At 37.0% G+C, this 12,161-nt stretch overlaps 1 protein-coding gene across 1 annotated transcript; it reads left to right on the plus strand.

Moving 5' to 3' along the window:
* Positions 1-9: 9 nt before the first annotated feature.
* LOC125820879 (zinc finger CCCH domain-containing protein 13) lies at positions 10-11,998 on the plus strand. Its single transcript, XM_049500302.1, has 11 exons — positions 10-272; positions 4,161-4,415; positions 4,703-4,733; positions 5,374-5,509; positions 5,684-5,740; positions 7,080-7,177; positions 7,276-7,347; positions 7,483-7,691; positions 10,232-10,395; positions 11,184-11,393; positions 11,796-11,998. The coding sequence occupies exons 1-11, from the start codon at positions 143-145 to the stop codon at positions 11,853-11,855; spliced, it is 1,422 nt and encodes a 473-aa protein (XP_049356259.1). The 5' UTR covers positions 10-142; the 3' UTR covers positions 11,856-11,998.
* Positions 11,999-12,161: the final 163 nt, after the last annotated feature.

The raw sequence follows: 12,161 nt of genomic DNA on the forward strand, positions 1-12,161 counted from the left end.
TAAACTGTTGAGGTGGTATCCAAAATTAGGGTTCTGAGAACTCTGGATTTTGCTCGGTTGTATCGATCCGTTTTCTTGTGAGCTGAGAATTTCTCTGCTGCAAATACAAATCCCAATCCCAATAATTTTGTATACAAAATCGATGATGGTGGAAAGGAAGCTGTATAAAACGAAACTATGCATGCTTTATCAGAGAGGTCGTTGTCATCGTCAGACTTGCTCTTTCGCTCATGGCAATGCTGAGCTCCGTCGCTTCTCCGGTTCCGGTGGCGGTAATTTTGTTATTTCTCTATTTTTACTTGTTTAACACTTACATACAGCTATACTACGTTTTACTTGGCCCATGTTCTGTTTTTTTTTTTCTTTTTTCTGATGATGACTATCAGTTTTTGTGCACCTCCATTAATTCTACGGTATGATGCTATCTCCCACCCACAATAGGTAACTCAATCCACCTAGGCTGAGCATGAACAGATGAGAAGAAATCTTCTTTTTGTTACTTGGCCATGTTTACTTTGACACTTCCATCAAGAAACTATTTTTTAGGGTTTATTTTACTAAATTAACCCTTTGAAGATGAGGATAATATTGGGACAAGTGAGGCTTGTTCAAGTGGTTGAGCACCTCCACCATGAATAAGTAGGTTTGAGGGTTCAAGTCATGCAGGAGGGAGTGGAAAAAAATTAAAAAGGAAAAAGGATAGTATAGGAAAAAAATTATAGTTTTTTTTATGACAAGGGAAACCCGTAGCCGCTACCCTTTGGGTGCGCACAGGGTAAAACCCCTGCTCCTCTGCAATAGCTCGCAAACCACACAAGAGAGTTAATTTGCACCAGGCAAGCTTGGTGCGACGAGCTCAACCCAGAAGGCAAACCCCTTGCTTTTGCTGGCAAGGGGTTTCGAACTTGAGACCTCCAACATGGAAGTCTCAAGCCCAAACCACTAGGCCATCCCGAATGATAAAAAAAAATGATAAATTTATCTTGGGGAAAAAAATCTATTTTTGGCATAAGATCCAAGTAAAATGCATCAGGTCTCAAATTAGTTGTCATGTTTCGCTTCTCGAGAGTTAGTTTGATTAATCTTTCAAGCTAAATTGGATAGGATTAATTCATAACTCAAGATAATACGCATGCTGAAACAGGCTATTAAATTTTTCACATTGTCAATTTGCCTTACTGGATGTGTTCATATGGGACATCACATGAATACTGAACTTCAGTATTTTCAAATACTGGGGATAGTATTCATGGGTGAAGCAGGCTCTTAATATTCATATTTTTCATCTTACCTTATGAACATGTTCTTATACGACGTTACATGATACTAACACTGCTTAATTTATTTTAAGCTTATTTAGCTCAAGTGTCAAAAGGTCTTACATACTTTAAACAAATTTAAGGTACATTTAAAAACTGTAGTTTAAACTTCATGCCTAATCCTTCTTTTCCATTTTAGGTTGTCTGTGAGTATTGTCAAAACCTTTAAGAAGCCAAAACATTTGATAATTTGGAGAAGCTCCATTAAAGTAGTATACATAAAGAGCCTACACAAAATATGGTTCTCTACAAATGACAACAATCTGCTCTATAAACAAGAACCTTATCAGTGCACCAAACACCAAGAATAAGAGGATATTTCTTAAATGCAAAAAGTCATATTTTCTTTTACCAAGACACATTCATTTTCTTTATCTCAAAACTCTCTCTCCTAAAACAAAACTCATGTGATGCCTAAGGGGCACATATCATACCAGGGTTGTGAAAGGCAAGCTCACCTTATCACCTTTGGCAAGAGGCAAGGCCTTATCGCCTATTACTAGCTAGGCGTCAGAGGCATCACTTTTTTTTTCTTAAAACAGACTTGCTTTAATAATTAAAAAGCAATATTAGGCTTTATTTGGTGTTTTGGACATTACTAGCAAGGCGATCTTGAAAAGGCACGTGGCGATGCGGCGAGGCAACAAAGGCGAGGCGACAGAGGCATCACTTTTCTTTTTCTTTTTTTTAAAAAAAAGATCTGATTTGATAATTAAAAGGCAATATTAGGGTTTATTTGGTATTTTGGACAAACACGGCGGCTCTCTTCTCCCTTTTTCTCTCCAGTTCAACTTTGCGACCTTCAGCTTCGCGACTTCAGCTCCTCTCTTCTTCTTCTTCAGTCCTCTGCTTCGCGACCTCAGCAGGTACGTTTTTCTTCTTCTTCTTCTTCTGCTGCTGCTGATAAAGTACCAATTTACATATGTAATCATCCTCTGTCAAATTCTCATCTGTCAAATAATTTTCCGTTGCTGCCAGTCAAGCGAAGAAGCACATCTGTCTCTTTCTGGGTGCGTTAGAATCCAAATCAATGTATGCGGAAAGCCAGACTTTCCTCTTACCAAAACTTGTGGTAGTATGACATTAATGAAAACACTCTAGCTCTCCTCACCCCAATCATTGAATTCATCAACTTCCTAGTAAATTCCTTCTAAATATCATGTCCTGCAGAACTCCTCCTCCTTGTGTCCTCAGAGTCTGTTGCACATTCTTCTTTCTGTCTTGAGATTTTAGATAAGTTGGGAAGGAAATCCACAATGTGCTCTCTCCGCACCACCTGTTGCCCCAAAAATTAACTCTACTTCCAACACTTACCCTTCCAACTCCTTGATATAACGATGCCACTCTGTAAGCTTCCCATCCTTCTGAGATAGTCCTCCATAGTCCACATCCATAAGGTAGTGTGTTGTTTTTAGTCACCATAAGATAGCGTGTTGTTTTTAGTCACCTATCCTCCTTTTTGTTGATATTTTCTTGCAACCCCCCCCCCCCCTAAAGTATGTTCCTCCTCAGTTTGTTGAGAGCGTTGCTTCCTCTTAACTAATTCTTCCGACTGGTTCATAAATATAAGAGTAAAGAGTTCATGAAGTTTCATCTTGCATTCCACTTCATTTTTTATTTGTGTTTGTTTCTTATATTTAACATTTTCTAGTGTAGTATATTGTAAAATTTATTGAAGGAATGAAAGAGAAACAAGATAATTTGTATAAGTAGTTAAGTATATCAGATATCACATATCAGGAATATTCTCTTACCTTTCGTGTCAGCTCCCGTTTTGCTTGTCAATCATTTCTGAATAATTTGGGACTAGAGAAAACTGAAAAAGTTAAAATTATAGGAAATGCATTAGTCACCTATCAAAGGAGCAGGAACCTATCCATATCTTGATCATAAATTCTCATTAGATATATTTAGTATTCTTTCCTTGTTCTACATTTTTTGTTTTGCAACTTTTGTTTTTTACTATTATGAAGCTTTTTTGGCACCTCTCTGCTATCTTTTGGTTAAAATTCAGTGTAAGAGTGTTGTATCTGTGTACTGATGTTACTGAGTTGAAGGGAGAAATTTCACACTTCAGGTTATTCTATTGGACAGTGAATAAAAGCCTATCAACTGACAGGTTTTAGTATTTCTTATCAGAAAGGAATTTGCTGGTTGCTTTATCTTTGTGCTGCTTATGGTATTTTTCTCAGCATCTTGGTTAATCATATTGCATCTTGAAGCAGCAGCGCATGAGAGATCAGGAATGTTTCTCTGGATATAGTATCTTCCATATATTATTTACAAATCTGCCAGCTTGATGAACCATATGAATGCTGTGCCCTAGTAATGTCTTCACCCTTATATTCCTCGAGAATATGGTGTTCCCTTCTTGTGACTTCTGTTTGAATGAATCTTCAAAGGAACCTGTTGGATGGTATTTTTGTCCAAGAAGGCCTGTTTATTATCCTATATATTGTCATGCGGCTTGGATAATCCATATCCTTTTGATATGGCTGCTAGCAGATATATGTGCTGTAGCAATTTTTTTACCGAGCAAGATGCAAGGATGTCTACTACTTCTGTTGGTTCTATGATATTTGAAGCTCTTCTGGGTAAAAGCTCAAAAAATTGGTATTCTATATCTGTTCATTGTATGAGAGAGGTAGTTTCTATGGCTCCTTTTGGAACTCACAGGAAGGCAGTATAAATATTTGCTGTTATGTTTCTCTTGTAGTTTGATGTATTGGTAAGATTAGCTCCATTATTCATTCTTGGTGATTTAGTTGGTGTGAATTTGATCAATATGTTGAATCAACTACTGGATGCAGTTCAATTAAAAATATAATCTTACCATTGCAGAAATGCGAGATTTTCGTGGTCGTGACTTGAGAGAGAAGCTTGATAGAGAGCATTCTCCAGTGCGCAGATACTCCTCTGGTAAAGGGCATTCTCCAGTGGGCAGATACTCCTCTGGTAGAGGGCATTCTCCAGTGGGTAGATACTCCTCTGATAGAGGGCATTCTCCAGTTGGCAGATACTCTTCTGAAAGAGGGCATTCTCCAGTGGGCAGATACTCTTCTGATAGAGATGCAAGAGAGAGACATGCATCCCGTGGTCAGAGCTTGTTTCTTTCACTTTCACTTTACTGTCGTTGTCGGATCTTTATAGACTTATTTACTCCTGCTCATCTGCTGAAATGATAGTCGAGTGATTAAGAGTATTCATTCCATAGAAATATACTTGCTGGAGGTCCTTATTTCTGTCAGGGGATCATGTGAATTTGTTGGCTAGATGTAGCCATAACATAGATTAGGAGCTACTGTATTCTCTGGTTCTCTTTCTCGTCCTTCTTTCATGGTTTTGTCCATTCATATAATATTTCCTTCTGATTTATTTTGCAGGGCGCAGTCCTCCTGAGTCTGTTGAGAGGAGGTAAGTTTATCAATTTCTTGTGTATACTTCATTTTAGGACTTAGTGATACATAATATACAGGTCTCTGTTGACAAATTACATACTCAGGCTTTAGATGGAAATCTTGAACCGACTTCAGGTCACTTAGAAATTAGTTGGGAGCTGATCGAGATTGAATCCATTTCCTTACGATTTGTGTTAGATATATAAACCTTAATTGCTACTTAAAATGGAATTTATTCTGTCTCCAGTTAGACAATTTTATCTTGCAGCATATGCTATATTCCATTTGTGGTAATTGTTTCGATACGGTTAATAAGATCACTGTAAGAAGACCTAAGGTGTCCCTTATTTAATTAATTAAGGGAAATCTCTCAGCAGCTCCCTAAGGGAGAATATTTACAAGCAAAGAGGTTAATTGGCTCTTCCCAAAATCTTGAGATTTCTAAACCCCTTTAGAGAGCATCATTGATCAATTGGTAATTTGGTATGCTTTTCATGATAAAGACAATTTGCTAACTTTCAGATGGTTAATCTAAATTCTTTAATCCTTCTTTTACCTTGACCTGATACTATGTCCATAATTATAATGTTTGAATAATGTCTGTCACAAAAAAATTCATTATGTTCTACTAATATCAGAAAAATGGTATATTGCAGTGATAGAAAGCGCAGGATGAAACATCATTCGGATGGTCAAAGTGACATCTCTGGAAGTTTGAACATGTCAGATGGGACAGGAGATCATGTGAAGGAGAGAAAACATTTATCGTCCAATTCCAAAGATGTCCTTCAGGTACTGGGAGTGGAGAAGAACCTTGTTATCCTAGTTCGCGAATGGCGTTGTTCATCATCCCTTCCTTTTGCCTGCTCTTTCTTACATCCTCATTATAATATATATATATATATATATATATATATATATATATATTTACATTGTAGTGATTTCTGTCTATCCTTCATGTTGCAGCTTAAGCAGTTGCAATCCGAAATCAATATGTTGGATGACGAAAAACGAGAACTAGAGGTTGGTTTTGTTTTTCTTGTAATTGGTTGTTTGCTGCTTAATTGACTTTCTTTTATTGGTCGCTTCTTGCATAATTTTGGAAATAGTCTTTCCACTGAATTCCTTCTTTAATTATATTTCTAAGCAAGTGCTTGCCAGATATGTCTTTGGTATTTTATTATCATATGCATTTATATATATCCTTTTATTTATTTATATATATATATACCAAATCTGATTGGACTATGAATACATGTGTCTAACATGTACATGTGTGTATCGGTACATGCATAAATGTTTTTTTCTTCCTTTTCACTTGTGTATTGCAAAGGTGTAATAAAGATAATGAGATTGGTGATTTAATAATCCATGTATCGCTATCAGGCTATACTAGTATTTCATGAGAAGTCAAATATTATACGAGAAGTAGGGCTCTTCAATCCGTCAGAAGTTCAATATGATTTTATGTTCTTGAGGAAATAAGTCCAACAGACTACAGCTATGTGTCTCGTTGTGTAGTCTTTTTTCCAACTAATCTCTCTTGCTTTCTCTGGTTACCGTTCTGAAATTGTATGTCTATGTCCTGTTTTGGGGTACTACTATATTTGTCATGTATTTTTCACTTTTTTAAAGTCTGAACCTATTAACAGGTAGGGCACATTTTAGACAGGCAGAGATACCGTTTCCAAATAGAGGGGTTATTAGTGAAGTTGTTTGTTATGCCATATATTAGCCACTTTTTTTAATTAACCATGGTGTTTAGGCCGCCAGCTTGTGCGCACCTCGACTAATTCCATGGGGTACCTGCTACCTCCCACTAGCACTACTAGGTAAATTCGTCCAACAAGACTTGAACATGTATGAAGAAATCACCTAGTGGTTTTGCCTCCATGGGATGTGAACCTGAGACCATGGTTTTCGACCCACTTCATGGAAGATTAGTCTATACTAAAAAGGAAGAATAACCCTTTTGGCTTTTGGATTGTTTTTTCTTCTTAAATTAGCTACCCTCTCTTGTTGCTGCTGGTCCTTGATCACAGCAATAGTGAACTTTCTGACCTAAGTTAGAAGCTCAAACCTTTAATCTTTTGTGCTAACTTATAGCAGTGAAATAGATGTTAATTATTAGAGAAGTCTTTCCTCATCTATCTATTTATTCATTTGCCATTAGCAGATGTAAAGGTTCTTACTAATGCTTACTTGCCTCCATTTCACTCTCTTCTTAGTTCTTTCTTCAACAGACTGTTCTACTTCCTTTCTCTGTGCCCTTTTCCTTCTATTTAACATATTCTTTTGCTCCTTGCTCTAAAATTTCGAGTTTATTCCTCAATACTTCTCTTTTTTGGTTGGAACTTGAAAGATATACCTTGAAGAGACAACTTGTCAAGCAGAAAGTCTAGCTTCAAAAAATCAGGAACTAGAGATGGAACTTTTCAAGGAAAAGGAGGAACGTAAAAGGTCACTATTTGTTATAATGCATTTCAAAATCTTTTAATTTGAGTCTGGATATACCTTTTCCTTACATCCTGTCCATCCAATTCTGGCTTTTCCCCCAGGATTATTTTGAAGACTAAGCAGTTCATTGAAGCATATACTAATCACTCACGGTTAGAAGCTGAACTGAAGAGGTATTGTAATAATATTGCTTCTTCTATTGATTTCCTCCTCCCCATCCACTCCAGATTCTTGTCATCTAAAATTATTGGTCAATTTCTGTTACTTTTTGTTTCCATGAACACTCAGTGGTGATAGTGCAATTGTAGGTCAGAAGCTCAGCTTCAAAAGCTCGCTAATAAACTCGGCTCAGATTTCATCAGGACTGGTGCAACTGAAGAGGATTCTGCCATCAACATTAGTGATGGAGGGATGGCTGGTAATCATTTTAGCTCATTGGTTGAGCAGCAGAAGAATACTTCACCTACCAAGAAAAGGCCGAGAATTCATCATGAAGCTGATGAAACGTCAAATCAAGGTAAGAAATGACGATTATGTCTTAAGAGTGTAGCTTTTCAAATAAAATAATTGTACTGGTGCTTCTTATCATTATCTAGTGCTTGCCTTTTTTTATATAATTGGTTTTCTTTCCTGAACAATACTGCCTGGGACCTCAGAGTATGTCTCAGTGCCCTGTTCTATCGGTATATATATAGAGTCGAAGCGGCTGTCGCAGTCTTGGGCCGAAATAACTCATATTAAGTGCTTGTTTCTTGCTCCTCTTTTACAAATTCAGTTCCCCCATACTCAACTGAAGTCAGTTGACTAAGACGGTCTATAAAGATGTGAATAATAATTGAATCTAAGAAAAAGAATATCTTAGATGTTGTGTATAGATAGTTTAAATGAATTTCGATTATTGTATTTGGTGTGACAAGTTACTGTAGTTCTCATTCAGCACTGTGATCTTCTAATCATCATTGCTTATTGTGATGATTATTTTGGCTATCGGAATTTTGGATCTAGACAGATAAAGAGTTCAACAGCTATGGTAGTTAATGCTCTTTGTCCCAAAAAGTTCATCACTTCCTCACTTCCTCACTTCCTGATAGTAAAATATTTTTTCAATCTGGCTAAACGTTCTAACTTCTAAGTATTCTTCTTGTACTTGTCAGCCAAGAAAAAAATATGTGTAATATTTTCTAAATCTCAAATTTTGTTTCCAAAAGGGGATTATCTATGTCCAGGTTAACTTTGAAATTGGTCAACTGATTGTTGAAAAGTGTAATGTGACTATTAGATTTGAAAGATGATGTAGATAACATGGAAGTCGAAATTTCTGTGTTTGCTGATAAGTGATGTGTCTCATTCTTGTAGGTCTGATGCAGCATGATGTTTCTGTCATGTCTCTGAGTGATAATTGTTTTATTTATTGCAATAAATAAGTAGTAAAGTACATTTCAGTGATGGTGCATGAATAGAGGTGTATACAGTGGAGTGAATAGAATTTTTCTAAGGTCTCTCATCTCTTCTATCTATGAAGTAATCTACATATTGGGTATTGATTCTGTGTTAGACGGGATGTGTAAGTCAATTCTTTCACATATACTCCTAGTATATCTTCAGAAATTCTGTTTTAACCTTAGACAGATAGTGAAGAGACCTGCTACTTCAAGAAGAGGAAAGGATGTAGGAGAGACAGAAAAAGTGGGGTGGAGAGGGAGAAAGAGACAAAAAGCAGAAAGTAGAAATCATCGAATATACTGGGCTTGGGATTTCCATGTTGGAGGTCTCAAGTTCGAAACCCCTGGCCAGCGGAAGCAAGCAAGGGGTTTCCCTTCTGGGTCGAGCTCCTCACACCGGGCTTGCCTAGTGCGGGTCCCTCTCCTATGTGGTTTGCGAGCTATTGCATAGGAATGGGTTTTACCTTGTGCGCACCCAAAGGGTAGCGGCTGCGGGTTTCCCTTGTTATCAAAAAAAAAAAAAAAAACTTGTCCAGCTAATCCAAAATAGAATCCTAGCAGCAGATGCACAGGTATATAGAACAAACAATCCACATGATTAAGTTACATGTAACTCCAATTTATGTTGATCTATGGATGCCTTTGATTAGTAACTGTCGTTTCTGTTTCTCAAACATTACTGGAAACTTGGAAAGGGATGGAATACATGCAGGTCTGCAGCCTTAGGCAGTTGAGCTATGCAAAATATGGAACTGTGAAAATAGGAGACAAGTTAGTTATAAGAAATATGACAATTAGCACATCTAGACTAGTAAGTTACTTAATTTTCCGCCTTTCCCCCTAGTTTGTTCTGGAGGGATATATTCTATGATGCTGAGGACATTTGGAAAGCATACATGGATCAATAGGGAATCACAAGGAGAGCTAGAAAAGCAAAGTGGCACCTTAAGTTAATAGCTCATTGCAATAACCCACATTTTTTTGGACATTGTCATGCCTTGAACTGCCTGCTATGTGTAAATAGTAAAATTTTAAGTAGAAAAAATGTAAATGAGGATGGTACACCTTGAAGTCCTTTCTCTACTCATTTGACTTAAAATCCATTCATTCAGTATTGTCCCATCATACTCGTTTTTTTGTTTTTTGTTTTTGTTTTTGATGATTATACTCTAGATGTATGCACGGCAATGCAGCCTTATTTTCTTACCTTAGCGACATTTTAATTTCTAAATAAGAGATGCTCTTTTACTTGAAAATTAATACTATAAAAGTGAAAAAAAAAAGAGTAAGATCCTTAATTTCAGTGATAAATACTTGAGTTTCAGTCTAAATGGTATGAAACATCAATTCTTCAATGCTCTCATTCCTACTTGTGTCTTAAACTTTTCATGTTTGAGTTTACTGTATTTGTACTCCATCTAGACCTTATTTGCCACACTGTATATTTGCAGTATGCACAACATTTGACTCACAGTATCATTAAAGCTCTCTTCTTGTGAAACATTCAACAACATACCCAATGAACATTAGATCTTGAAAATCGAAGTTCTTGAAATCCCTTGTGAATTTGATGTCTCTAAACTCTTATTACCTTTGGCAACTCTCTCTATAACAGCGTCAATAAGAGCAAAAGGAAATGGTGCGCAGAGGATTGCTTATCCTACTCAGCTGAGTAATGAGAAGAAAGACGAGGCACAATTCGATTGGGAGACCGTAGTGGGTGAAGAGAAATCTAAGAAGGGGATAAACTTTTCCAATGACATGACTTTCACTAATAAGGTGCTCCTTTTACTTTAAACTTCATAGCCCCCACTGTCCCACCCACCCCCCCCTCCCCCCCAAACCAGAAAAAGTTGAAGAGGAACTGTGCCGAACTTAAAAAGGAGTTAGGATGTCTCCTTTCATAACTTGGACAATAGACAATTACATTCTTATGCTGATGTTTTTCTGATGCTCTTTTCGATATGGTTTACATTAAATTAACAAAACTGATAAGGAATAGCATGTGGACTTAATGGGAAGTAGGATGAAGTGACAATATGAGGGATCACTTGTCAGAAAAGAGAAGATTTCTTGTGAATGATAGGTGCTACTTTATGATGCAAATCAAAGTTCTTGGAATCTCTTGTGAGTTTGGTTTCTCCGACTCTTTTTACCTTTGGCACCTCGCTCTGTAACAGTTTCGTCAAATGGATAATGGACGGGTCAATTGTCCACTGAGTTTTGAACAGTCCACCACTGGTATTCTGAGGATTTCTTGGTTATCAAAATATTGAAGTATGCATCAGTAGTCCCCTAAATATGGCATATGACTAAATTTGAATATCATTTTCCGTATGGAAGAATGTAACTATGTCCAGTTGTATTATTTTATTAATTTTGCAGCGGCATTTCCTTTGCCTTTGGTGTTTTCTAGATTGAAAAATGGAAGTTGTAGTTTATGCCTGATGGTAGTTGGTCTTAGTTCCATGCTGCAAATAAAAATCAAGGATATTGCATCTTAATAGCATTTTATTTCTTATGCTTGCTGTTGAAGAAATGATGAATGCATTCTTCAAATTCTGCAGCCCAAAGCTTCTGAGATTGCCGTTATTTTGCCATCAACCAGCATGGCCGCTCATGCAAAGGATGAAGATGTCGAAGTTGGTGAGACCGAGGAAAAGTTTGAAGTAGCTGGGAATGCTACAAGAAGAGCTGGGAAGGGAGTTCCTTCTGGTATCGCAGAATATCCTTTTCTACCACCTCCTCCTCCTCTTCCTCGAGGTGCTAGTTTGCAGGTTAATTCAATAACTGAACCAGTTCATATCTAGCATGCAAATGTATGTGCCCGTAAGTTCTTTCTGTTTGCAATCTACTTTAGTGCAACACCATCAGTTTTTAGCTGCTTTTTCGTTGGTTTGCAAAACTATTAGTAAAACTGTGTGAATAGTAAAAAGAAGAAGATTCATTCATGAACTTTGCCCACCCAAGAATTAAGCAGGCAGACTACATTGTAGTCCTCAGATTCTTGCCAAAAGCCGCAGCATTCTCCTTGTTCTTGATGTTTGACCATCTCCAAATCGTTAATCTATATTCATAATTTGTCTGATTATCTGTGATCCTGCCTTGTTTTGTTGTATTCATAAGCTGAGTATGCAAGAGTACTAATTTAATATGAGCAATTCGACTTCTCCTTGCAGTATAAGCGTGATGATGCAGATGGGCGTGATGAAGAGATGTTGGAGGTGGATATTGTTTAGCATAGTGATCAGTATGTTTCCATTGTAGGATGTGACTTTGTACACCGCTGGTGCATATGTAGGGGAATAGAGCTAATGAACTGGAAATTATGGTCAGTCTGGCCAACACATACAAGTGTTTTTGGATACTAAACGTTGTTATCGACCAAACAAACTGTGAATGGTGCTTTTAAGCTTTGGTTACCAGATTTTTTTTTGTGTACAGCAAGCCAGTAGTTTTGAGTCTCTTAATCTATAGTATTTGAGGTGTGCTCGTCTATAAAGAAGACACATAAATTTCCATTACCTCTATAATTGTCACTTGGA

Source organism: Solanum verrucosum, unplaced genomic scaffold (assembly GCF_900185275.1).
Source record: "Solanum verrucosum unplaced genomic scaffold, falcon-dt-bn FXZP01000289.1, whole genome shotgun sequence".
Lineage (NCBI taxonomy): Eukaryota > Viridiplantae > Streptophyta > Magnoliopsida > Solanales > Solanaceae > Solanum > Solanum verrucosum.

Coding starts and splice junctions, on each gene's coding strand:
- LOC125820879 (XM_049500302.1), top strand. CDS start 143: ATGATGGTGGAAAGGAAGCTGTATAAAACGAAACTATGCATGCTTTAT. Junction 4,734..5,373: donor CCTGAGTCTGTTGAGAGGAG/GTAAGTTTATCA, acceptor GGTATATTGCAG/TGATAGAAAGCGCAGGATGA. Junction 5,741..7,079: donor ACGAAAAACGAGAACTAGAG/GTTGGTTTTGTT, acceptor GGAACTTGAAAG/ATATACCTTGAAGAGACAAC.